Source organism: Heterocephalus glaber, unplaced genomic scaffold (assembly GCF_053883595.1).
Source record: "Heterocephalus glaber isolate CG9 unplaced genomic scaffold, H.glaber_assembly_v1.0 deba00000122, whole genome shotgun sequence".
NCBI classification, from domain to species: domain Eukaryota; kingdom Metazoa; phylum Chordata; class Mammalia; order Rodentia; family Bathyergidae; genus Heterocephalus; species Heterocephalus glaber.
In genome coordinates, this window is record NW_028258138.1 from 72346606 (window position 1) to 72374574 (window position 27969).

At 37.0% G+C, this 27969-nt stretch overlaps 1 protein-coding gene and 1 pseudogene across 1 annotated transcript in view; one reads left to right on the plus strand and one right to left on the minus strand.

Annotated features, from left to right (window-relative positions):
• Window positions 1–27969, plus strand: part of Slc15a2 (solute carrier family 15 member 2) — a 66529-nt gene that overhangs the window by 25276 nt on the left and 13284 nt on the right. Inside the window, exons 8-22 of the mRNA XM_004873587.3 lie at window positions 1458–1540; window positions 1992–2078; window positions 2250–2339; window positions 2430–2474; window positions 3570–3602; window positions 4306–4394; window positions 5507–5588; window positions 6155–6289; window positions 6679–6843; window positions 6981–7027; window positions 9003–9113; window positions 9773–9869; window positions 13913–14059; window positions 14683–14787; window positions 15771–27935. Of these exons, the coding sequence (XP_004873644.1) occupies window positions 1458–1540; window positions 1992–2078; window positions 2250–2339; window positions 2430–2474; window positions 3570–3602; window positions 4306–4394; window positions 5507–5588; window positions 6155–6289; window positions 6679–6843; window positions 6981–7027; window positions 9003–9113; window positions 9773–9869; window positions 13913–14059; window positions 14683–14787; window positions 15771–15947 (1493 nt within the window). The 3' untranslated portion in view covers window positions 15948–27935. The remainder of the gene's footprint in view (window positions 1–1457; window positions 1541–1991; window positions 2079–2249; window positions 2340–2429; window positions 2475–3569; window positions 3603–4305; window positions 4395–5506; window positions 5589–6154; window positions 6290–6678; window positions 6844–6980; window positions 7028–9002; window positions 9114–9772; window positions 9870–13912; window positions 14060–14682; window positions 14788–15770; window positions 27936–27969) is intronic.
• On the minus strand, window positions 24962–27704 carry LOC110347307 (transport and Golgi organization protein 1 homolog pseudogene; annotated as a pseudogene).

The window sequence follows — 27969 nt, forward strand, 5'->3', positions numbered from 1 at the left end:
TAAGAAGGCTGTTATAGAGAATGAATGCTGTTTGAAGAAACTGAGAGAATGAACAAAGAAAAAGTAATAAAATGAGTCTGACTGAGAGAAATGGTAAAAATTGGAAGTTAAAGGAGAGAAAAATAAGTGATTTATGAATTCTGATGTGTAATGACACTGGAAAATGCTATTGGTCACTGAGAAAGAATTCTTTAGCAAAGGCTATTCCAGGGTAATCTTGCAGATGGGAATTTGTAAGGGAAAAAAAAACTTCTGGAAGGAAATCAAGATGGAATCTTTCCACCATTGATTTTAATTTAACTTAATAAACTTAAAAAATATAACACTATTTTATTATTATAAAATACTAGCTCATTGCCACTAACTTGGACAATACAAGGAAAAATAAGAAAGATGTAAGTATGGGAAACAGAATTAGCTTAAGAACAAAAATAGCACAGAATAGGATTTTCTGTGGAAATGATGATGAGTAGTGATTAGAACCTAAAGTACCCAAAGAAGAGTAGTGAAACATAAGGTGGGAAATAGTAGGTTAAAGTGCACTACTCTGAGGACAGGGCCATGTCTTTTTCACCTTTATTTCCAGCAGTATCTAGTACAATGTGTGGTGTAAAACCAGTGGATGAGATACTTCATAGTGGTTAAGGGCATGGATTTTTTTTGGTTTTTGGTACCAGGGATCGAACTCAGGACCTTGCGCTTGCGAGGCAGGCACTGGAACCCCTGAGCTAAATCCCCAGCCCCTAAGAGCATAGATTTTTGATTCAGATAAAATTGAAGTAAAAAATACTACTTGCGACAATTTTAGCTGTGTAATCTTGTATAAGTTACTTAATTCCTTTAACTTTCAATTTTTTAATGTATAAAATGGAGATAGTATATATTTAGGCTAAATCAGTTGAAATATATAAAGTGCTTAATAATTTACTTATAAAATAACTCAATAGGTTGTAGTATAATAAGGAATTTAAAAGGCTTTTCAGCTAGATATTTGGGTTGGAGAGATACTAGAAAGGTTTTAATTTGGTATCAGATTAAGGGAAAAGAGACTAGAGAATGAAAAACAAGTTGATGGTCATTTTAATAATTCAAAGTAGAAATTATGACGTCCTAAACAGGTTAGTAGCAGTGGTAATGGAAAAGAGGACGCAGATAGAAATACAGTGAAGAAAGAGAACCAAGAAAATTGGTAACATCAGATATGAAAGTGAACAACATAGAATGAGAAGCCAAAGATGATTCCCATTTCTGTGATTACATGAACGTTTCAACAGATACCTCTTAGAAATTGACCATTTTATCTTCTCTTGGCTCCCATAATATATATAACTTCAAAATCAGAAAGTATAAGTAGGTTCTCTATTTATGCCAGGCACTGCTACAGCTCAGCAGCCTGTCCTGAAATATTGAATGTACTAAATGAGTAGCTATGATCCTTGTTTTTGTATCAACTGCAGTTGTGTTTGTGATGGGAAGCAAAATGTACAAGAAGCCACCTCCTGAAGGAAACATAGTGACTCAAGTTATCAAATGTATCTGGGTGAGTCCATGAATGTTTTACCTGTCTTTCTCAATAAAAAGAAAAGAGATCCAGTGTGAGGATATGGGTCTTCAAACGTGTGCATATATTTTCCTTACTGATCTTTGTTTTATTTGCATGCCATCTGACAAGCTGAGATCAACTCACCTTCCTCTATGTCTGTACCTAACCATTAAGAAAAAAAAAATCACATTTTTTGTTTTCCTTTTTCCCCCACATTTTTCTTAAATTGTCAAAATTCTTATGAAGTGTAATTATATATGATGTCAACCAGAAATAAGGAAAGGTAAAATTATATACCTCAAAAATTCTGAAATTCAATGCCTAATGAGATTAAAGAGTTGGGATAAGTCACTAAAAGTATGTACATCTGAGAGAAGGGATAATGAATGGGAACGTACAAAGGATGGCTTCTCTTTGTCTCTTGGCTGATATCTGTACTCTCCCCTAGTTTGCCATTTCCAACCGCTTCAAGAACCGTTCTAGGAACATTCCAAAGCGCCAGCACTGGCTGGACTGGGCAACTGAGAAATACCCAGTAAGTTGAAACTACAGAAATATTTCATGGTTCCATGGAGTCTTTCAAACTGAATTTCTTTTGGCATGTTTGACCTCTTCTTTTACTGTTCTTGTGTACTTTTGCTATAATCAAGAAAGCCACATTGAGGACTTCTGAAACATTCTACCTATTCTTTCTTCTTCCCTGCAGAAGCAGCTCATTTTGGATGTGAAGGCACTTACCAGGATACTGTTCCTGTATATTCCACTGCCCATGTTCTGGGCTCTTTTGGATCAGCAGGTAAGCAGTCCTTTTCAAAGCTACTTCTTCATCCAGCTATTTTCCTTTCATAGGAGAGAGATTTCTCATACTAGCATCTGTTTGCCCTAGGGCTCACGTTGGACCTTGCAAGCCACTAAGATGAATGGGAATTTGGTAAGTAGAAGAGATTTTCAAAGAAGACAATTATTTTCATCATCCACATAAGGAAAAAAATATTTTATTTATGGTTTTGTCTGAAAATTACGTTAAGACCATTAGAGAGGTGCATTTATCCTGAAGGCACTAAGTAGGCAAAGATTTTATAAACTAGTCTAGAAGTAAAAAAGTAAAATTTTGTCTTGAGAATCAGGAATGGAAAAAGGATGAGAAATATTTAAATGTATATTAAAAAGGGCGGGGGATTTAGCTCAGTGGCTTCGCCTCCTGCTGCTCAAGCGCAAGGACCTGAGTTCGATCCCCAGTACCAAAACAAAAACAAAAACAAAAAATGTATATTAAAAGAATAGCAAATAAATGACACAAGCTTGGGATGGTGACTTTTTTTCCCCTAAGACATTATGAGAGGTGGTCCTCTTGTTGACTCCCTGGATAGCAACTTTAGAAGCATTTTGTGTCAGTGGGAGTCATCACCCAACCACAACATCTCATCCTTCTCATTATTGCTGCTTATAACTGTAGTTACAGAGATTAATAAAAACACACCAACTCTATTCTCTCTCAAGCTAAGGAAAATATAGTACAGGTTGAACATCATTAATCCAAAGATTCAAAATTTGTATTATTCCAAAATCTAAACTTTTTGAGGGTCAAAATGATGCCAGAAGTAGAAAGTTCCATACCACCAAACTGTTTAATGCACAAAATTCTTACAAATATTATATAAAATTACTCTTAGGCTATTCTTCTGAGGTGTATGTAAAATATAAATGAATTTTGTCTTTAGACTTGGATCTTGTCCCCAAGATATTTCATTCTGTATGAAAATGTTTCAAAATCCCAAGCATTTTGGATAAAGGATACTCAATATGTGCTCAGAAAAGAATATTCTCCCTTAGGCCCACCTGCCCTCAGAAAACAGCCAGAAGCCATCCAAAAATCTATTCTCAGCCCTAAATATCACTATGAACAAGATCCATCAGGTCCTTGAACCAAAGACCTAATAGATTTTGTATATGCTTCTTACCTACTAATTACCAAGATGATTGATCTTCTGCTAACATCTAATGGTAACTTATTATAATGTTTTAGGGTTTTTTTGTGCTTCAGCCGGACCAGATGCAGGTAGGGACTTATCTATGGGCATGGGGATGTATTTCTTTCCTCACCTTTGCTTCTACCTGTCAAATTAACAGCCCTGATCCAATGTGTTTCTCCTTGTATGCTGAGGAAAGCCATGCATAGAGATGAAAACCTTCTCTTTAAATCTTATACCTTCCCTTCCATCCTCTCTTAAATAAGTAGTTCTTGTGTAACTTTAGAGAGAGCGAGTTTCAGACTGCAGATAAGGTATAAGCACTGATTTTTTTGATGCCAAGGTAATATAATGGAAATATTGTCACAGAAAAGTGTATAAGATTTTGTTATGTGAGCAAAGTTTATTGATAACTTCTAGTCTGTTTTTTAGCTCTTCATTCAATAATCCCCAGTTCTTTCTTCTCTCCTTTCTTTCTCCTGGCTATGACATTTCCCTCTTGAGCTGTGAAACTAAAGAAGATAAGCAACAATGGGAAAGAAAACTCCTAATATGATTAGTAGAAAAACCAGCTCAGAAAGTAACTAGTCCTTTGGGATATTTGAAAGCTAACATGTATTTACAGGAAGTAGAGCCTTGGGTGTAAAGGGACTGGGAAATGTGGACTCATTCTGTACTTACAAAGGTGAAAGTGTGTGTGGATATGAGGAGGTACACTCAAGCAAATGAAAGCACAGGCTCACACTTATGAAGGAGCCCTTGTGGCCAACCCTCTTTACCATCATGTTACAGGTGCTAAATCCTTTTCTGGTTCTTATCTTCATACCATTGTTTGACCTTGTCATTTATCGGCTGATCGCCAAATGTGGAATCAACTTCTCGTAAGTACATTACTCCAAACTGTCTCAATCTTTGCCTAGTTTGATAATGATTCATTATCAGTATGTTTCTGTTTAATGTTTTGGTTTATTATTTAGCTGCTTCTATTTTCCGCTGTGGGATTAAGTGTTTATTATACTGAAAAGTGGAATTAGATCTAACTACTGAGAGTTAAAGCCAGTACTCTGTACTTGAGGATATGATGTAGAAGGAGTGGGTCTACACTTTTTGACAAGCTAAAATATAGTATATAGGAATAGGCTCCTAAACTAACTTGCTGCTTTTTTCATGAATGTTCCCTCTTCAAAGAAGTCCAGAGCCTTTAAGAACAACTCATTCCTTTAAGTTTCTGGTTGTCTCCATGAAACAAATGGGGACCTGGTAGGACTACAGATAAAATTGGTCCCAGTTACTACTTCTCTTAAATAGAAATTATTCTTTGTAAAGTTTGCCAGAGGAGAGTTTCAAACTTCCTTTTATTTGTAATTTAATAACAATTTAATTGTGATGGCAAAGTGATGACCACTTTACCATATTCAAATGGTTTTTTGTTGATTACTCATTCATTGAACAGATATTAGGGCATTCAGAACTGAGTGCCATACAAGCACAAACCTTTCCCTCAAAGAGTTTACTGATAAGTAAGGAAGTTAGAGCATATGCTGAATTAACTATTACACAGGTAATATATGTTAATTGCTCTAAGAAGGGGAGATTGAGATGTCAGGAAAGTAAAGAGAAGGAATAGAGTCCTTCCTGCAGCCAGGGTCAACAAAGACTTCTGAAGAGAAAAATGAGTTAAACTATGTACAACAACTGGTACATAGTAAATGCTCAATGAATCTGGTTATATTGCTGTTACTTTGGTATTATGTTATAATGGATAGAAAAATCATCATATAAGCAAAGGTAGCAGTAGGAAAATGTGGTGTATTGGTTCTATGTGACTCAAGTAAAAGGGAAAAAAAGATGTATGAAAAGAAGTTCTAGGAAGTACTTTGAAAAGTTATTGGGATTAAGTGAAGAAAGGTCTTCTGTGATAGGTTAAGGAGTTTGGATTTTGTACTCTAGAGCCTAAACAATAGATATAATTGTTTTTCCCTTTCCTCTGCAGATCACTTAGGAAAATGGCTGTTGGTATGATCCTAGCATGCCTGGCATTTGCAGTTGCAGCCATTGTGGAGATAAAAATAAATGTGAGTTCAGTAAATTATAAGCTTCAGGAGGGCAGGGCAATATGTCTTGATCATTCTTCTGATTTGTTCAATCTTGATTCCCTGGGACCTAGCTCAGTACCTGTTTTATAGGAGGTGCATAGTAAGTATTCATGATAAATGTGTTGATACAGGGTAGAGTAGCAATGCAAAATGATGCTCACCTCCCACCTGAGTGATGCAGAAGTTATTTTTAGGGAATTTCCAAACACTAATATCCAAGATATTTGGCCACCTCTAGGGAACGTGGGCTTATACAATGCCTTTCCAGATTTTTGAACAAATTCCTTTTGGCAGCCAATTAACCACCATTGGGAATAAGTCAAAAAGCATGAGTTCGTGACCTGACATTAGTGCTTGCTACATTGACTTGATGTTTCCCTTCCAAATTGCCTTCAGGGTTTTCTAAATCAAATGCTCATTAGAGAGAGAAAAAACTGTGTCCTCTCAGCTAGACAAGCTAGGCTATGAGGGATAGGACTAAGATATGAGTGCTCATTGTATCTGAAAGCTTGTTGGTGATTCTAATTGATGTTATCTGTTCTAAGGGAATGGCCCCACCTCAGCCAGGATCCCATGAAATTTTCCTAAAAGTCTTAAACTTGGCAGATGATGAGGTGGAAGTGACAGTGCTGGGAAGTGAAAATAACTTTCTGTTGGCAGAGTCCATCAAATCCTTTCAGGTGAGGTATGGGCCTGAATGAATTAGAAACTCTATGTGTTGTATTGACATTGATTTTTTTTTTTACTGACATTGTCTCATAAGCACCTTCCCATGTCCTTAGATAATCTTTGATAACATGACTTTAATGGGCATATAATATTCCATCTCCATCTCATAATCTATTTAACCATGTATATACTCAAATTTTTATTATATATAACCCTATAATAAACAGCCTACTCATAAATCTTTATGTATGCCTCTAATTATTTCCTATGGTAGATTCCTAGAAATTAAATAACTAGTTTAAGGGAAAAAATTACTAGTATCACTCACCCTGAGATGCCATGACATCGTAATGTTCCAGCTGGGGTAGAAAGTGGGTATAACAGGTATTTCATTCTACAGAAACCAACACACTATTTCAAACTGCACCTGCACTCAAAAAGCCAGGATTTTCACTTCCATCTGAAGTACCACAATTTGTCTGTCCACACTGAATATTCTGTAGTGGAGAATAACTGGTACACTGTGATCCTTCATGCAGATGGGAAAAATATCTCCAGCATGATGGTAAGTGGAGGAATTGCCTAAGTTTCAAGTTGTTATCTGACCCATTAGTGTCTTACCAAGGATCTGTCTGATGATCAGATATTCTGATTGTAGGTTCCTTTTTGTCAATTACTGATTTTTACTTTCCTCTATTATAGGTAAAGGATGCAGAAAACAAAACAAACAATGGAATGACAGCTGTCAGGTTTGGATGTCAAGTGGACTCTGGGCCACCCTGTTCTCTTGAATCTTGGGTCTATTTTGATCTCTGGGGCTTCAGATGAAAAGGCCTCACAATTTACTTGTTCTAAAGAGGAATTATCTCCCCTAGAATGTCAGGGGCACTGGTATCTAAAGGGATTTTTCAGAACAGTCAGAGACAGATAAGTTTGCTCTTGCCTGTTTGAAGATAACCTATATGCCCCAATGAAAAAATTTCTCCTAAACTTTATTCATTAATCCTGCTCTCAAGAAAATAACTGAGTACTTTCTGTGGTCACCAGAGAGAAATTTACAAGTGAGCAAATAATCTTTCCTTAATTTTTAGAATGTGGATATGTGCCTTTTAAAGTATAGTTTTATAATAAATCTGTAGAGGCACCATGATGTAGTTCATATCTGGAATCAAAAGACTTGGTTTAGAATTTAAGGAAGGCTGAAAGTCTTGTCAGGTAGCAAGGGACAATGCAAGCATGGAGGTCCAAAGAGCTCACTAGCCTTCTGTGACAGGTATTAGGTATAGAGTGGACAGATACGAATGCCTACAGCCACCAAGATGTGGGAGTTGAGAATAGCATTTTAATGAAAAGTCTGAATTTCACTGAAGGGTAGAACATTCATAATAACATGCTTTTGATTATGCTTCAGAAAAGCAAACAGCTTAAAGCAAGATAAGAATGAGGCTTAACTTCCATGTTGTCATCTGAAAGCAAGATAACTGGCTGACCCATTAGTGTCTTACCAAGGATCTGTCAAATATTGACCAAATATTCTGATTATAGGTTCTTTTTGTCAGTTGTTTCCATAGTCTTGTAGAAAGGGTATTTTCTAGGTGATTCCAGGATGATTTAAAGTCCAGGAATCAACATTTAGGACTCTAGAGAAAACTGGCCTTCTAATCCTTGGACCAGAGATCAAAGTAAAAACTATCAAAACAGAAATGTTCCAAAAACCGACTCTGACCAGACAATCTGGCACTTATGTTAGAAGACTGGAAAGATGGCTCTGGAAGGATCCGAGATTTTTGCAGACACCCCAAACAGTAGTAATAACCTACTATAGACTGAGAGTCTACATTGTGTATGAGTCAAATTAGACTTCATTTACAAAAAGATGTCAGTTTTATATAAATGTGATCACATCTTTATACATAATTTTATTATCTACTTAGTAAAGTCTGATTTGATTAATTCCATCATTATGAAGGAATCAAAATAGATTGCATTTAAACTGGATTAGAGAGCTGGGGATGTAGCTCAGCAGCACTGAGCTTTCCTGGCAAGTGCAAGGTCCTGAGTTCGATCCCTAGTATCGAAAAACAAACAAACAGCAACAACAACAAACAACTAGTAAACTGGATTATAAAGGAAACCCAGCTTGTCAGGGCTATCATGATAGTGTTTATACAGCTAGAGATCTGGTGAGGTTGTGACAGATAGCAAAGAAAGAAAGTTGGAGAACGCTGTATATTATGTACCTTTTATGTGATGGCCCTTATTCTTGGCACAGGGGTTATAATAATAACAAAATAACAGCTCCTACCAGCTAGATATGGCACAAAATTCCAGTGATTTGGAAGGCTGAGGCAGAATAGAAAGTTTAAGGTCAACCTGGGCAATATAGCAAGAACCTGTATCAAAGTAAAATTTTTTGAAAGGTAGGTGTCACATGCCTGTAATCTCAGCACTCTGGGAGGCTGAGGCAGAAGGGTTGTGAGCTGAAGCCCAGCCTGGGCAATGTAGAGACTTAGTGAAACCCTGCCTAGAAATGAAAAATTTAAAAAGGGCTGGGGATGTAGCCGATTGTGAAGGCCCTGAGTTTAATCCTTCATGCAAAAAAAGGAGGAGGATTTGGAGATTTAGGGGTAGAACACTTACCTAGCATGAGATCAACTCCCACTTTTATCAGGTGTCTCTTTTGGGTGTGTTTATCTGATATTTAACTAATTTCTCTACCCTCAGATTTATTAATACTTTGCACAAAGATGTGAACATCTCCCTGGGTACAGATGGCCCCTTCACTGTTCATAAAAACTACGGTGTGTCTGCTTACAGAACTGTCCCAAGAGGAGAGTAAGAGCATTGCCCCTGTGGACATTTTACTTTGTTTACTTTAATTGTTTTAAAAATGCTGTCTTTGTATATAGGTATATAAATTTTGAGTATAGACAAATTCCTGCTTCTTTTAAATTCTGATAGCCTTCCCTTAGTCTTGCCTTTTTTATGCACAGCTATATTGAGCTCTTTGTGTCTATAAGTTTTCCTATTCTGGTGCATCATAATAGTAATTGGATAGCCATCCTGTGTGGTTAAGATGGCCCATCCCTGTGAGGTTCGCAGTTTATTATGGGTTCTGGCTCCTACTCTTTGGTACCTCCAAAGGTACTTTATTACTTAGAATTTACTGTGTTATGCTGTTCCACTAAGTCATAAGATTTACTTGAGAAAAACTTACCTGGGCCTGAAATCCCACAAAAGAAGGTGATTTGTGCCATCTTTATTCAGGTTTAGGATAAAAACAACAATCAATAACAACAGCAAACATCTGACAGGCAACAAAGAGCAGAAACCTAGCATAAAAATAACTTCCTTCTAAAAGCATTTCTCTTCAAAGAGAAATGGTGGTTGTCTTGCTTCCCTCACCATCAGTACAATTGATAACATCTCCCTTGGAGATGGGAGTATTTTGTAAGCTGTGCTGCTTATTCTAATCTAAACTCATTCTGTCTCAGATATCCTGCAGTACCTTGTAAAACAGAAGATAAAGACTTTTCTCTGAATCTGGGTCTACTAGACTTTGGTGCATCCTATGTGCTTGTTATTACTAATGTAAGTAGCTCCCAACCACCTCTCCTCCCCTTCGTCTGTCTGGTCTGTCTCTTTCTTTCTCTCTTTTTTTTTCTCTCTCTCTCTCTACACATTCTCACACACACACACACACACACACACACACACACACACGTGGAATCCTTTTGACAGAGATAAAAGGCAAGGACTCTGTGGCAAGACAGGATTGCCAGTTATTTCTCTTGTAAGATAATAGGTTCCTACAGTGACTTTAGAAAGCCCACTCTATATGGAGAATGAAAAGAGGCAGGCATCAGCAGCAGGCAAAGAGTATTGGGGAATGAGAGACACAATTTGTCTTGAGCCATCACTATGTGCTCACATAGTTTGTTCCAGTCTCATTATGACTCTAAGAAACCAACGATTATTATATAAAATTATTTATGTCTTCTTGGCTCTCTCCAGATGTAGGTCTCCTAGCTCCTTGGAAATTTAATCAGCTAAATGGAATCATATAACATGTGGCCTTTTGTGTCTGGCTTCTTTTGTGTAACATGATTTTCAAGGGCCAGTCATGAAGTCACATGCACCATTACTTCATTTCTTTTTATTGCCAAATAACTTTCCATTGTATAAGATATAACACATTTTATTTATTCATTCATCAGTAGATGTATATTTCTATTGTTTCCACTTTTTTTTTTGGTACCAGGAATCAAACTCAAGACCTTGCGCTTGCGAGGCAGATGGCGGAACCACTGAGCCAAATCCCCAGCCCTATTGTTTCCACTTTTGACTCCTGTAAATAATGCTGTTATAAATCTTTATATACATGTTTTTATGTGAATATATATTTTCATTTCTTTCTGGTATATACCTAGGAATGGAATTTCTGGGCCATATAGTAACTGTTTAACCATTTGCAGAAGTATCACACTTTTCTAAAGTGACTACACTATTTTACATTCTGACCAAAAATGTACATGTTTCCAACACTTGTTTCCTTTCTGAGTATAGCCATTTCAGTGGGTGTGAAATGGTATTTCTTTATGGTTACTATTTGCATTTCCCTAATGACTAATGATATTGAGCATCTTTTCATGTACTTTTTGGCTATTAGTATGTCTACTCTGGAGAAATTCAGGTCCTTTGCCCAATTTCTAATTGGGTTATTTGCCTTTTTTTAATTGGGTTGTAAGTCTTCGTTATATATTTTAGATATGTCTGTTATTGGATATATAATTTGTAAATTCTCCCATTTAATAGATGGGTTGACATTTAACTGTCTTGATGTTGTCTATTGAAATACAAAAAAGTTTTAAATTTTGATTAAGTTCAGTTTATCTACTTTTTCTTAGGTTGATTGTGGTTTTACTATCACATCTAAAGAAGCCATAGCCTAATCTAAGTTTGCAAGGATTCATGCCTATAGTTTCCTCTAAGAATTTTATAGTTTTAGACCTTAAATTTAGATCTTTAATTCATTTTGAGTAAAATTTTACATATAATGTGAGCTAAGGGAACATCTTCATTCTTTTGAGTATGTATATCCAGTTGTCCCAGCATATGTATCAAAGGACTGTTCTTTCTCCCATTACATAGTCCTGATACTCTTGTCAAAAATCAATTAACTATAAATGTGAGGTCTTATTTCTGGTCTCTCAATTCTATCCCCTTGATCTACATGTCTATCTTGTGCCAGTATCATACTATTTTATTTCCTGTTGCTTTGGAGTACCTGAATTTAGAAAGGGTGAGTTTCCAACCTTGTTTTTCTTTTCCAAGACTGGTTTAGTTATTCTTGGTTTCACAAATTTCCACATGAATTTTATAATCACCTTAGGATCAGAAGCCAGTTGGAATTTTAATAGGGATTACACTGAATCTAAAGATCATTTTGGGGAGTTTTACCATCTTAAAAATATTAAGTTTCTATCTTTCCATTTATTTTTTTCCAGGAATGTTTTGTAGTTTTCAGTGTAACTTTTATTTTTGTTAAATTTACTTCTAAGTATTTTATTATTTTTGAAGTTATTGTTAATAAAATATTCTTAATTTTATTTCAGATTTTTTTTTGGAAGTTAGAGAAATATGATTGGTTTGGTGTATTAATCTTTGTATATATCCTAGAACCTTACTGAACTCATTTATTAATTTTAACACATTCTTAGTGGATCACTTAGACTTTCTACATAAAAGATCGTGTCATCTGCAAATAGAAACAGCTTTATTTTCCTTTCAGTCTGGATACCTTGTATTTTTTTTCCTTGCCTAATTGCTCTGGTACAATATTGAATAGAAGTGGTGAAAGCAGACATCCTTTGAGGTAGGGGGAACATTTGTCTTTTATTGTTAAGAAGGGTAGCTATCAGTTTTTCATAGATACTTTTATCAGATTGAGGAAGTTCCCTTATAGTTCTAGTTTTTTTCTTTTGAAGTTTTATTTTATTTATTTATTTATTTATTTTTGGTACAGGGGATCAAACTCAGATCCTTGCGCTCGTGAGGCAGGCACTGGAACCACTGAGCTAAATCTCCGGGCCCCTCTTTTGAAGTTTTATTGATTTCTTCCTCCTTGTTTATTTTTACCATAAATGAGGTTGAATTTTGCTAAATACTTTTTCTGCATTTATTTAGAACAGGTGTTTTTGAGGGGTTTTTTGTATTTTATCCTATTGATATGGTGCATAACATTTAATTTCAGATATTAAACCAGCATAAGCTTGCTAACCTTCTTTTTTTGATGGGGGGGTGACCAGGGATCGTACTTAGGACCTCTCAGTTGCCTTTGCTAGGCAAGCACTGTGCCACTGACCCTCTGAACCACATCCCCAGCCCTGCTTGTTAACCTTCTAGGGCTGCTATAAAAAATACCACAAGATGAGTGGCTTGCAAATAGAAATTTATTGTCTCATAGCTATGAAAGCTAGAAGTCTGAGATAAGATGTTTGTAGGGTTGGTTTCTTCTGAGGGCTATTGTAGAGTTTGTTCCGTGCCTCTTGCATGGCTTCTAGTGGCTTGCCAGAAATTTAGTATTTCTTGTGTAGTTTAATCACCTCAGTGTCTGCTTTTATCTGCACATGGTATTTTCCTCATATGGCTGTTTCTGTCAAAATTGCACCCATTTTAATATAAGGATACCTGTCATGCTGGATTAGGCCCATCCTAAAACCTCATTTTAACTTGACTAATTCCATCCACAACAACCCTATTTTCAAATAGGGTAATAGATGTTAGAACTTTAGCACATGAGTTTTGAGGGACACAATTAGCCTGCGACAGTGGCATTCTTGGTGTTATGTCATTTTACATTTGGCCTCTCTCATCTGCTTAAAATAGAACCCATAGATAATTCTGAATACCAAGTTCTAATAGGCAGCTAGAGTAGAAGTCATAAGTTGGAGATCTCAGCACCCAGTTTCATCCATAGCCCTGTCTTGTTTGACCTGCATGGTGTTGACAACAATAATAAAAGAATTTATTGCCAATATTCATATGCAAGATATTTTACCTAAGAATTTGGATTACTAAAATTTCTTGAAAAAGTCTGAAGATTCCATAACAGATATTGCTATGTCAACTGGCTGGTGTAGTGGCTCTGGGCCCTTTGTAGTGGCTGTGGTGCCCTTGAGATAGGACTTGTGGTATCCAGTTCACCATAGTCCTTTTTAATCCCATTCAGTTTAATTTCCTTGACTTAGAAGCTCTGGTCATAGTCTTTTATGATGAGAAAGCACAAACAGATTCCTAGATTTTGTTCACACTCTCAACTAAAGCATAACAGAATGGCTTTACCTTATGATTTTGAACTCAAATGGCCTTTTGAGTCAAAATCAAGGGGATTTGGACTTGAAAGACTTTTGATCTCAAGGACTTTTAATCTAACTAACTGAAGTCAGGTAAGTAAGTATTGTATCATCAAAAGAAATTTCAAAAAGTGCTGGCATTATGTAGAACCTTCAGCCTTTTGAAGGTAGCACACGGATAAAAATTAAAAAATGGGATGGATATAGGTCTGTAGAATACTATCATTAGTATTTTTCTGAGACTGCAGACAAATCTCATTTCCTTTTTCTTTCAATAAGATCACCAACAAAGGTCTTCAGGCCTGGAAGACAGAGGACACACTAGCCAATCGAATGTCCATTGCATGGCAACTACCACAGTATGCCCTAGTTACAGCTGCAGAGGTCATGTTCTCTGTTACAGGACTTGAGTTTTCTTATTCTCAGGTAAGATTTTTCAAGTGGAAGTGGAAGAGGAGACACTGCTTGAAAGATAGTGGATTTTAATTCTGGCACAGTCTCAAATATGTTGTGATCCCCACCTAGACCTCCATCTCTTTTGGCCTTGGGTTCCTTGTATATGACCCTGAATACTCATTTTGGCTCCCAGGATCACAACAGTGCAGCATAGGAGTCTGTGCTGATTGGGTTCTGGGAAAGGACACTTAAAAATGAAGTCTAAGGCCTGTGGAGTTAGACTATCCAAGTTCAAATTTTGGCTGCATGACCTATTGTATAACCTTGCACAAGTAAATTATCATCTTGCTACTGTTATCTTTCTTTGCTTTATGCTATTTTTCTTTTCCTATATTTTAGTAATACTAATAGAACTTATATGTTAAGATTACAATAAAGATGATATGATATAATGAATTATAATATTTAATTAAATTCTCTATTTTATTCTTACCTTTAACACTATTGCCATCCTCCAAATCAATGTGATAGCTGAACTTAGTGGAGGAAATTCAAATCTGAAAGAGTCTGTGGGAGAAGTTGCCTGCATAGGCTCATGGGGCAGGAGAGTGGTGTAGTTAGTTTGTTTACTTACAAATGTGTGTCCTCCCTAGGCTCCATCTAGCATGAAATCTGTGCTCCAGGCGGCCTGGTTGTTGACAGTTGCATTTGGGAATATCATTGTGCTTGTTGTTGCACAGTTCAGTGGCCTGGTACAGGTATGGATCTGAGGAAAACAGGAGTGTATGTCTACCCAGAGATTTTCCTCCAACTTCCTTTTATCCTTGTCCTCATCTCTCTGTAGCTGTTATTCCCCACTCAGTGCTATGATGTGAATGGGTTACATACACAGACTTTAACAGGAAATAGACATATGTAGATGACAACAATGACCACTATAAAGACTGTAAGGAAAGGCCAGTGAACCCAGTTGTTGTAGTCAGAGTTTTGGCAAGGGAATACATTAAATACAGGACACATAATTTATAGGATTATTTTATAATGATTACCCAAAAAGTCAAATGCAAAGGAACACAAGAGAGATTAACCACACACTAGAGGCCCAAAGGATCCAGCTGAGGGCCTGGCTCCCAGAAATTTCTCACACAAGTCCAGCTAAAGGCTTAGAGTCCAAGGCAGTGTCCTCCATGAGTCCATCCAGTGGCCTAGAGCCCATGGCAATGTCTCATGCTTGTCCATATTGAGGATCTGTTCCTGGAAGGCCAAAAGGCCAGTGGCAGAAGCCAGAAAACCTACACCGGTGAGATGAAGGCTTTATGTCACCAAGCTGAGGGATCCACACTGGAGCCAGGAAGTAATGCTCATGGAAACATGAGCTCCCCTGACCAAAACAGCAAGACCCTGAGCTCCTCCTCCAGTGAGAACAGCCTAGTTCCCATCAGGAAAACCATCCACAACAAGCTTCTCCTAGAAAATCAATAGGCCACTATCTTCCCCTCCAGTTCTCTTTTTATGACTATTGACAGCAATCCTCAGGTGGATCCTCCACACCCAGACCACACTGATTCAGTTCAGCTGGGTGTTACAAGTTGACCATTAGTCATTCCACCACACGTGTTCTTCCAAGAAGTCTGTCTAAACTGATGCTCCCTCAGTTAATCTGCTCCCCAGTACTTGCCCTATAAAGATCCCTTTTGTTTGAGTTTTCACTATATTCTTTTATGTTTTTTTCTTCCTGCAGTGGGCTGAATTCATTTTGTTTTCCCTTCTTTTGCTGGTCGTTTGCCTGATCTTCTCCATCATGAGCTACTACTATGTTCCTGTAAAGTCAAAGGAGATTCATGGGTCAGAAGATAAGCAGAATCTTCACATGCAAGGAAACATGGTCAACCTAGAGACCAAGAATACAAAGCTCTGATGATCCCCTGGGCTGATCCTAATTACTGGCCAAGGTCTTGGCCATTACTCATCTGCAAGCATTTGTCTCTCCTAATGGGTTAGTAGAGAAAGGTAGCATCTTATCTGAGTTGATCTCCTCCACCTTTCTCATATGAGAGAGGTAACTTGAGGACTGGGGTTTCTAGACATCTTTAATCAAGACATCTACACTCTATGTCTTCCCATTTATTAGCGAACTCAGTAAATCCCATGTAGTGTAGTTCAAGCTGGCCTGGTGTCTCAAATGGCCACAAATATACAAATGTATAGTTAAGATAAATCTTTGTGGGTATACAGAGTTATGCGTGATTCCTTCACAGGTCCCTGCCATTTGAGGGTGCTGGTTTAGGGGCAAAAATGGAAAATAGAAACATGGATTATTCCCTTCTGTAGATAGCTGTACAGACAGTAAATATAATTTTGCAACCTAATCTTTTCAGCATTGCTGGGACTGCTTTTCTTATTATATCTTGTCTTGCTTATTGAAGCAAATCATCAGTAACATTGTTTTAATAAGTGCAACTTTCTTTATTAATTTTTCCATTTAGCTGCAAAGTAATAGCTTTGTTTTGAAGTCTTTCCTGGTTTATTTTTCTCATAATTTTGAAATACTATTTCTTCTTTTAGTCTTGGAAATTTTCTATCTATTCAAAAAGGCCTAATATTAATGCTCTAGGTTTGAAGTTCTAGTGGTGATACTCGATAAAAGGGCATGGTTTTGCATGAAGATCTTATAAAAATCTGTATGTGGTGGGAGTAGAGCATGCTTGTGTGTGTATGTATGAAAAAGTTGAGAAGCTTACCTTGCCCACAGTGAATGAATCAGGGCACAGACCTGGGGAATATTATGACTGTGAACTCTGTCACCAGAGGGAAAAGTTCAGAATCTCTGTACTAGAAAGCTTTGTTTCCATGCTTTTTATTCCAGTTTCATCTAAAACAGTATTGATCTCACAATGTTCATAATATAATGGGTAAGCAAATTTGATTCTTAGTTCCTGTCATAGTTCCTTACAAGGCACAGGTCTTTCCTTTCACCATACTGGTTCCCCTCTTCTAAGTAACTATTCTTAACTAAAATGCATCAATTAAGATTAAGGTGTCTTAATATGTGATACCTGGGGCCAAATGCAACATTCTAGAAGTTATGTGACTAGAAGAGCTTGCATCTGCCATTCTCTAGTTCCCCACGCTCTACATCATTCCATTTTAATGACCAAGATTTCAGAAGAACAGAAGTACCAGCAGCACAATCCAGTTTTCCCAGATAACTTGATATAGACCTATCCCTACTTATTTAGAATACAGCCTGTTCATTTTTAACCATCTTAACCCACACTCTTTTATAAATTTTATTTCAAGAGATGTTAACACTGTTCTGTGAATAAAAGTGTCAATGGACAAATAAGTTTGAGAAATGAGGCATATTATCATCTTCACAATGTTTGCATATTAATGACTCTGAGATAGCCTGCATTAAAAGTACTTTGTTTTTGCTTGTTTCAAATATCCTTGTTCTATCACTTGTTGAGAAAGAACTATTAAAATATCTACCACTGAGAGCTGGGCATAGTAGTGGATGTAATGTGCTATAGTGTCCTATGGAACACTGGTTTCCACAGACCTGTTGGGCAATCTTCCTTATGCTGAACTAACAACTTCTTCTCTGAAACTTCCTGCTATTGGTTCTTTCCTTTATAGCAAACAAGAACAAGCATAACATTCTCTTTCAGATGGCAGATTTACAGCTATTTGGGAAGAGCTTTCCTTTAGCATGAATTCCTGTAGTATTCATCAAGCTAAAGATTCTTTATTCCTGTCATAGTTCCTCACAAGGCACAGCTCTTTTCTTTCTCCGTACTGGTTTCTCTCTTTTAAATAACTATGCTTTACCTGAAATGCAGTAATTAAGATTCAGGTATCTTAATATGCAATACCTGGAGCCAAATGCAACATTCCAGAAGTTGTCTGACTGGAAGAGCTAGCACTTGCCATTCTCTAAACAAAGCACTCTGTCAAAACAAGTAAGGTAACATTAGATGTTTATGAAAACTACATCACAGTGTAAGCTTACCTGAAAGTTTTTAAAGAAAGCTCTTACTTATCCATATCCATCTGTGAGTTCCATTCATTGAGTTAACTGTTGGAGAAATGAAGATAAATATTCTGCTATGTCTGTCTTCAAGCTTACCCTGTTTATCTTAATTGACTGTGGAGACCCTGGAGAGTCAAAAGGCTTTGAGGAAGTAATGGTGTAATGAGGAAGAGCAATAGAGACAGTGTAACAAGAGTACAGTGCACAGAAATAAAAGATGAAGGGGAAGGTAAGGATCAGATCATATGGGGGCCTTGTGATCATGATAGGATATTTTGAGGTTATTCCAAGTGAGATGTGAAACAAGTAGAGATTTAGGTCATGGGAATGGCATAATCTGGTTCTCTAGTTAAGATTAGTCTGGCGGCTGAGTCGAGAATTATCTAAAAACAAAAAGGAGTAGGGGCAGGAATCCAGGTAGGAAACTTTTGCAATAGTTCAAGCAAAAGATGATCATGGCTTGGATAAGATACTAGCAGTGGAGTTAGAAAGAAATAGTTTGACTTGAAATTTCACTTGAAGCTGAAATGATTTGAATGTAGTTGGGATATGCAGCTTGAAAGAAATAAACCAAGGCTAATTTTTAGATTTATACATGAATAGTGAAGTTGAATCACAGTGCAATCTTATTGAAATAAAAAAGCTAGAGTAAAGGTAGGTTTAGAGTATGAAGTAAGCATTTTATTTTGAGCATATTGAGTTTCAGATGCCAATGGTATACAACTGGAAACATTAAACTGGCAGTTTCATATATGAATCTGATGTTTAGGTAAGAGGTTAGTACTAAAAATATAAACTAAGAGCCATCAGCATATAAATAATATTTAAAGCCATGAATTTGGACAAAATTTCATAGGAAGTGACTGTATCTAGTGAAATGGTTGAAGAACTGAGTCCTGGGGTCTGAGGGAAGAGGGGGATGTAAAGACAATGACATGAGTGACCTATGAAATGTGAGGAAACTCAGGAGAGTGTGGTTTAATATAAATGACACATTCTTTATTATAAATAGATAAAAACCAACATGAAAAAGTAATCTTTGAACTAAAAGAAGCACTTGTTGCTGTTAGCAAATGTGGGTTATGATAATTTCTTTTTAAAAATTTTTATTAGTAAATGTTTTGCAGTATATAATGGTTACATTCATTGTAGGGAATTGGTACATGTATACAATGCATCTCAATTTTTTTCTTTTTTAAAGTTTTTCCCCTCCTCTTCATGGGTTATGGTAATTTCTATTCAAGTTTAACTGTAATTCCTTTTTGCTCCAAAATTTAATTCAATTCATTTTAATTCTCTATGTCTCTGTCTCTGTCTCTGTCTCTCTTTCTCTCAGCATTGTGTCAAGAATTGTGGGATAAATACATGATTACAAATTGTCTCACGAAGAATAAGATATGTATATACATATCATTTAAATAGTAACAATAGTTTTACTTGGTTTGGGGTATTTTTGTTTGTTTGTTTTTGGTACCAGGGATCAAACTCAGGAACTTGTGGTTTTGAGGCAGGAGGTGGCACCACTGAGCTAAATCCTGGCCTTTTACTTGTTTAACATCTTACTTTTCACAGCATTGTTTTAATCCCATTTAATGGGCCAAATGAATTTTCCCAATGTTGTATAAGTTTGTAACAATGAGAGATTATTTCTGGCCATGGGAATTTGGAAAGGACTTGTGGAGTACATACCATTTTAGGTTGACCTTGAAGGTGACTAAAGTTTGGACATGAATCAAAGGACAAGAAATCATTCCAGGTAGAGAGTCCTTCACAAACAATGAAGAGATGGACAGGAAAACATGAGTGTTATTGGGGAAGTGATAAGTAGATTGATTTATGTGAAAAGTAGTAATGAGAAATAAGATTGGAAAAGTTTAATAATGTTAATGCAATAGATCCAAGTAAACAGATCCAATTTTAATCCATTTCTTAACTACCACTCTCCATAATTTCTCATCTCAATTAGAGTAACATTCAAGTAACTTAACCTATCTGTAACGCTGTACATGATCTAGGTTTTGCCTAAACTAATCATTACTATTCTGTGTTCACATGACTACTAAGATACAACATTGGCCATCTTTGCTTCTCAAACATGCCACACTTGTTCCTGGACATGGTCTTTTCCCTACCTGGGATGTTCTTTCCTCTGATCTTCTTTGTTGGCTGTTCTTGTCACTACTTTTTAGGTTACCTCCTTATCCCTTGATCTCTCAATTTGAAATAGCCACCTAGCATAGCAAGTATGAATTTCTGAGGGAAAAGGGGCAACAAAGTCAGTTCAGTTAGTAACTATTTGTTGAGCTATGTTTCAGATATGCTGTGTACAAAAAAAGACACAAAGATGAATGAAACACACTTCTTACTATCAATGAACTCAGATCTTTTTCAATCTTCCAAAAGTTTTTTTCAGAAGATTGTGTTTGCCTGACTGTAGTATTTGGCTCTCAATACTTTTTATGTCTTATCTTCTGCAATCACTTTTGGAGTCTTTGTCATCCATAGACAAAAACCATTAACCCAGTGTTCACAATTCTCTGGCCTCTTTTAAGTCCAATGACCTCCATTTTACCAAGGGTAATTCAGTCATCCTCAGACCAAGCTTTGCCACAAATGTAAATATCCTTTCAAAGATGCTACTCTCAAATTCTCTATTTTGGAAATACTTAATCTTCTGTATTTCTGTATCTTTGTGCTCCCCTCCATTAATCTCACTGTCCTTCTTCATTGTAACTTTCCATTAATACATCTCAGTTCTCTCAAATTACATTCTGGTCTGGTTTCATTTGCCTTGAAACTAGCCTGGGCCTCATGCTCAATTATTTTAGCTAGGCATTTGCTACATCCCAGAATATTTGGCCTTCCAGACCTTCCCTCAACCACTGCACAAATCTAGTCATTACTTCTATTCTTCCTGGGCTGCATGAAATTGTAGGAGAAAGTCACAAGACTATGGTCATGTGGCTCAAAATTCAACACTACTCATTTTCCAAATTAGGAACATAAGCATTATCCATGACTCCACCTCTGCCAGCTTGTTCATATTCAAACTCTCAAAAAGTCTAAGTAGGTTTCAAATCTCTCCACTCTTTTCTGTCCCATTGCCATTACAACAGTAAAAGTGGTTACCATCATGTCTCCAGATTATTACAAAGCCTTTTATGCTTAATCAATTTTTCCTTACATGTTGGCAATATGATCTTTTTTTAAATTTAGTATTATACAAATTTATTATGCAATAAGTGTATAAATTCATTAGGTCTATATTAATTTAATCCTGAATAATTTTAGTAAATACTTTACAAGATGTGTTTTATTATTTTTGTCTTTTAAAACAACATATTCTCTAAAGTACTTAATAACATGCTTATTGAAAATGGAAAATAGAACTAGACTTTTTCTGACAGAAAATAGGTCTTACATGGATAGTGGGAAATGAAAATTGACCTTCCTGACTAACTTAAGTGGTAGAGAATTCCCATAGTCTAAATAAGCTAAATCCATAGCTCCAGGATTTTTGTGACATTATATTTAAAGCTGTGATTAAATAAAATTATTTTATCAAAAATATTGCAGAAACATACTAAATTTAACAATATTTTGATTTTTAAAAATTCCTTCTGAAGTAAAATAAAATTCCTTTAAATTGAAAAGCCATGAATATAATTATAATTTTCTTGCCAGGTGTGGTAGCACATGCCTATCCAGCACTCTGGAGGCTGAAGCAGGAGGATTTCCTGGAGTTTGAGGCCAGCCTGGCCTACATAGTGAGTTCAAGGACAGCCTGAACTATATAGCAAGACCCTGTCTCAAAAAACACCCCCAAAATAATAATAATAATAATAATAATGATTTTCTAATCTACATAAAAATATCTTTCCTGAAATACAGAATCTATAGAAATGAAGGACTCAGATGTCTAGGTCACAGGTTTTTTGTTTGTTTGGTTTTTTTGGCAGTTTTTTACATTTCACAATATCAAAGAAGGACCCAATGAAATTGTTAGATGATTTATTATTTAAAAATAAAAACTTCTGGTAAACTCCCTCCCCCCCAAAATGAAACTTTTCATAGTAGAGCATTGTGAAAACTTGGTTATAACCAGAAAAAGAGTTCAAAACAATCAAGTAACATTGCTGGTTTTTTTGCTTGTTTGTTTGAGACAAGGTCTCACTGTATAGTCCAGGTTGGACGTGAACTCACTATGTAGCCCAAGCTAGTCTCAAACTTGCAGCAATCCACCTGCCTCAGCCTCCTGAGTGCTAGGATTACAGGTGTGCACTGCTCAATATGATCTTTTTAAAAATGCAAATCATATTGCTCTTCTGTTAAAAGCCCTTCCTTCTTCCCTATTTACTTTAAGTATAAACTTACCACTCCTTAACAAGGTCAGCAGCGCTCTATATGACTTTGACTTACCTACCTACATATCTAGAGCCATTGGCCTTTGTCAGCTTGAATACCTCCACACAACCATGTATACACACAGATCTGTTGAGATTTCAATCAGGATTGTATTGCATCTGAAGTTCAATTTGGTATCTTTTCCAGTATGAAGTCTTCCAAATCTTGAACATCATTTTTTATTTTCTTCTTTCTCCATTTGAGTTTTTTGATTTGTCTTGTTTTTTGTTTTTTGAGACAGAGTCTCGCTTTGCAGTTCAGGCTGGCGCTGAACTCACTATGTAGCTCAGGCTAGCCTTGAGTTCTTGGCGATCCTCCTGCCTCTGCCTCCTGAGTGCTGGGATTACAGGCATGCACCACCATCCCTGGACTCTCTTTGTGATTTCTTGAGATGACTATTTATATCATTGATTTTTCAATCTTTATTCTTTTTAATGGATGTAATTAAGCTATATTTTTAAAACTATTAATTTTCCTCTAATCATAATTTATCTTGTAACCTACAAGTCCTTTACCCCACATATTTATCCTACAGTTTCACATTTGCATCATAGGGTTTTCTTTAAAATTCCATTCAAGCTTCATCAATTTTATGAGGCCTTCATGATCTCTCTAGGGTACACATGAATGTCCCCACCTTTCAACCTCAGTAATGACCTATTTGTTATTTAGTGAATACATTCATCATCTTCTACCTTATGGCATAGTATAGTTTATTTGCTTTACTCAACTGTAGGATCCTGTTAGTTTCATTATAATCCATTATAATTAGTTTTATTTTCATAATAACCCATTGTAAAATGATTTCTAATTTTTTGTGATTTCTTCTTTCATCTATGGTTATTTGGAAGTGCATTGCTTAGTTTCCAAGCATTTGAAGATATTTTACACTATCCTTTTGTTACTGATGTCTATCTTAGTTCCATTGTGGTCAGAGAATATATTCTGAAGGAAATTAAGTCTTATGAAATTTGTTGAGACTAACTAATCTCTTTTATAACTCCTTTGATTTCCTTTTAAGATTTCTTTTTGATTAATCAATTATTTTTGTTTCATTCCCTTCCTATTAGCTTTTTCTGTTATACATACCTTAATTTTCAATTAGTGATTACCCTTGGGATTATTACATGCATCCTGAACTTATAGTAAATATACATAATTACTCTGGCAATGCTTAGATTGTAGAACACTGTGATTACATATACTTTGTTATTATTTTCATTCATTTTAATTATATATTTTATACCACACAAGAAAATATATTAGTTTCATATCCTCAGTATTCATTTAGATTTTTCCATACAATGCACTTTCTCTCGCATTTCATTTCATGTATTCCCAGGCATTTATTTGGAGTCATTCTCCATCTACTGAAGACAGCAAAAATTTTAGAGAGAACTTAGGGAACTATAGGTCTCTATAGAACAAGAGAACTATAGGTCTCTATAGAACAAGAGAACTATAGGAAGTTCTATCATTGATAAATTTGATAAATTCTATCAAAGCTTTGAATAGTATGTAGCAACCTATTATATATTTTATGAAGAACTAGAAGAGAGGAGTCTTCAAACACAAAGAAATTACATAGAGATGAAAAACGCTAATTATCCTGATTTAATCATTACACATTGTATACATGTATTACCACAACATACTCTGTAAAGTATAATCATTATGCACATATTAAAAAGAAAAAAAAATTATGGGCCGGGGATTTAGTGGTTCCGGCGCCTGCCTCACAAGCACAAGGTCCCGAGTTCAATCCCCAGTACCAAAAAAAAAGAAGAAAAAAATTTAAATCACTGATAAGCCCTGAAGGAATTTGGAAGGCTCTGCATCTTCAGTGCTGCATGCATGATCAAGAGATACTGACACAAACCCAGTTATTCAGTTTATTAATAAACAAAACTTTATTAATTATTATTACAAAGGACTCCAGCAAGAGGAGATAAAGTTTATGATCTTGAGTAAACATTTTTATGTAACAGTCTTTGGGACCAGGTATGGTGGCGGTGGAGCTAAGCCTATAAAAACACCACTGCTGTTTTCAATCGGTACACACTGAAAATAGGATAATACATGTCATTAAAGCATTTCCATAGAACATGTTTATTTTTAATGATATTCTAAATTGATTATATATGCTACATAAAACACAAGCATTCTTTATTGAACAAAGCTGGAAGGACACTAGCTAAAGAGGCAATCTTTAGAGAGAAAATATTTTTAAATTGTTTGGCTGAAAAATGCACATGGCCTAGAACTGGGGATGTAGCTCAGCAGCACTGGCACTGTGCCTGCCTGGCAAAGCACAAAGTCCTGAGTTTGATTCCTGGTATCCAAAAAAAAAAAATTTAAAAATGCACATGGCCCAAGGCAGCTTAGCACTAAAAACATAATATTTAAACTTTTCGATTTTAAAGCCAATGAAAAACTTTATCATAATGAATAGTACACAGTCCACTTTCTCTCTGAGTAAATGTCAGAGTTCAAAGTTACGGGCTCTGTTTCAAAGCCTGTGCACAATCATGGCCACTGATTGGGGAGGCAGGTAGAGCCTTGTCTCTGGGTCCTGAAGGCAGTAAGTCTCCTGCACCAGGCAATGGTGGAGCCCAGGATGTGGCAGTGGTAACTGGGAACCAGAAATAAAATATTCTCTTGGACCAAACAAGCATAGAGGTCTAAATGGTGAGTGTCCTGGTCAAGACTTCCAAGGGTCGAGAGAGAGGCAGGTCTCCTTTTCCAGGTGATATGCCTGGTGCATAGTCTCTTAAACTTAGTAGTGGAGGCATACCAGGACCAAATGGTGGAAGAGGTGGAGGAAGTAGCTGAGGCCTGAAAGACTCGCAAAGCTGAAGTTGTGGCCCATACGGAATAAGTGGTGGCAGAAGGCCTCAAACAGGGGAAGTTTGAGTGGCACCTCTGGGGAGAAGGGGAACCTTTTGCAGCCATATTAACCTTGCCCTCATCCATCACCTTCGCCAGGGAAGAGTTGCTGGAACTGTTGTTCATCATGGGTTGCTGGACTGGACCCTGGATTAGAGACAGAGGGTTTCACAGAGACCTTAGATGACCATTGAGGAGGTGGTAAAGGCCCATCTACTGTCCCAAACTCACTTCTAGACATATGTCTGATTGAAAGCAGCAGAAAGGGGTCACCTAGGAGGATCTGCAGTGGGTGCCAGGGAATTCTCTCCGTCATTCACAGGAGCAAAGCAAAAGAGCTGTTCTTGCTCAGTGGGCCTCTACTGGCGGTGGTTTTATGTATTTGGTCTTCTTGGCATTTGGTTTTACAATCATAGGTTTATCTTGCCATATTGCCATCTTTGGTGTAATTTCCCATAATTTGCATCTCAGGTTGTCAGCTCCCCTTTTCTCTTCAGCTATCACTCTGCAGCTTGAGCTTTGAGCGTTATTATGAGTTTTCTTCTCATGTGTAGCAAACTGGTTTTTGAATGAATGCTGTTTTCTATTCTCCATTTCTTCAGTTCTTCACTTGTACACTTTTCCTTCCTCTACAGAGAGGACCACCTTCTGATCCAAAACAGACACCCACTGCTCTTTCTCCTGTCGTTCATATTCTTCTTGACTCACTTTCTTTTACAGTCATCTATTTCCTGCTGATACAGTTCATTCAGAATCTCCACTTTCTGCTGCAAAGTTCTGCCACTCTTCTTCCAGCCAAGCTTTGGCAGAATGCAATGAGCCATAGTCATCTCCTAATTTCTTTATTTGGTCTTTCAGGTTACATTTAGTGATTATAAACCCTCTTAGTTTAATTTGTGAAAGTTTTGAATCCTCTTTAACTACTGATATTGCAGTTTGTGTCTGAGATACATCCATCATTTACTTGATTATTCACTCCTGTCATCTCCCACTTCTCCACTGGCTAACTCATCTGATTCCTTTTTAATTTTGGCCTTCAGACTCAGATCCACACTTACCCATTCAACTGTGTAATGTAACTGGTCAAAGCACTAATAGTATCATCTTGTGAGCAAGTGCTACTTCTAAATCTCTGAGACTTCTGGAAGGATTTGATCTGCTCTCTGAACTAAGCATATGACTTCTTCTAGTCTTAGATCTCCTGCTGCAGCTGCTCTTTCTTCTTCTTGAGCCTATCATTTTCTTCTTGAAACTGGTGGCACTCAGACTTTACCTTCTCTTCACTAAGCTTAGCTTCATTAAGGGCAATCTGAACCTCTGGAGATTCTGCGCCATTCATTGAAATAACATCCTTTCTCTATAGATTTCTTGTTTTCCAGTATCAAATCTTGATTTTTGACATTCTGTTCTGATTCTAACATAAAAGGAAGACTTTTAGCTGTGTTGTCCAGAATTTTATTAGTTTCTTCAAGTATCTTGAGTTTATATTTAATTGCTTCATCAGAGAGAATTGTAGTTTGTTCCTTGGTCTCTTGAACACATTCCTGTTCATAATATCTCAGTTTTTGTACAAGTTCTGCATTTTCCTTCATAATATTCTTCACTTTTTCAGAAATTTGCTGTTCAGTGACTTCATATACTCTATCCTTTACAGCAAAAATGGTTCTCCAGGGCAAGAATGGTTCTCCAAGAAAAAAAAAACAAAAAACGGCAAAGGAAACAATTCCCAACAAAGCAGTTAAGAAACACAGGGTTCCATGGTTGTTCATTAAAAGCAGGCCCAGGCTGAATATCACCAGGCAATGTAGCAACTAGCTCCAGGAGCTTGTCTACGAAGGCCAGGGGATAGAGGGCCCACAGGGATCCCAGAAGCTCTGGGACCCCGGGGACTCTGACAGCCAATACAGTGGCAGGCACAGAGTCTATTGTGCAGGGCAACTTCACCGAGGCGACGCTTCCCTGTGGGGGCCAGGCAGGATCCCCAGCTTTCGGCGGAGTCCTCCTTCGGAATGAGCCAGCGCTGAAGGGGGTAGTGGACCCTGGGAAAAAATGCGCCTCCCTGGTGGCCTGAGCCTACAGACCTGCTCCGACTTACAGGTGAATCGGAAGACGGTATCCATGGCGACAACAGCTTGCCCCAAGCCTGCGCTAGGCGAGGCTGGCGGAATGAACCAACTGCGTCGCGAAGAGCGGGAAGAAACGAGTGGGAGCAGGAGCGGCCAAGCGAGGGAAGACCACGGGAGAAAGGGAGCGGGTTCTGAGTCACGCACGCAAACACACCCAGCCCCTGCCAATGTCCACTGAGGGCCTGCGCCGGCCTTGCTGTAGTCCTAGCCTTCTCTTCTTGGTCATCTTCTCCCCCTTCCTATGCTTTCATTTTTGGGTCCCCATTTAGGCTACTTGGCCAATGGGAAAGGGGATCTCTTCCAAAATTTGAAGGAGCTTTATTGAGTCTTGACTAGCTTTATAAGACCCAGTACAAGCGGGAAGAAAAGCCTAAGACTTGGAAACTGTCAAACTGAAGCCATGTGCAAGCCATCAAACAGATCCCTTTAGCAAAGTGCAGAAGATGTACTTATTCAAGTCAGTTAAATATATATTCTTTTTTTTTTTTTTT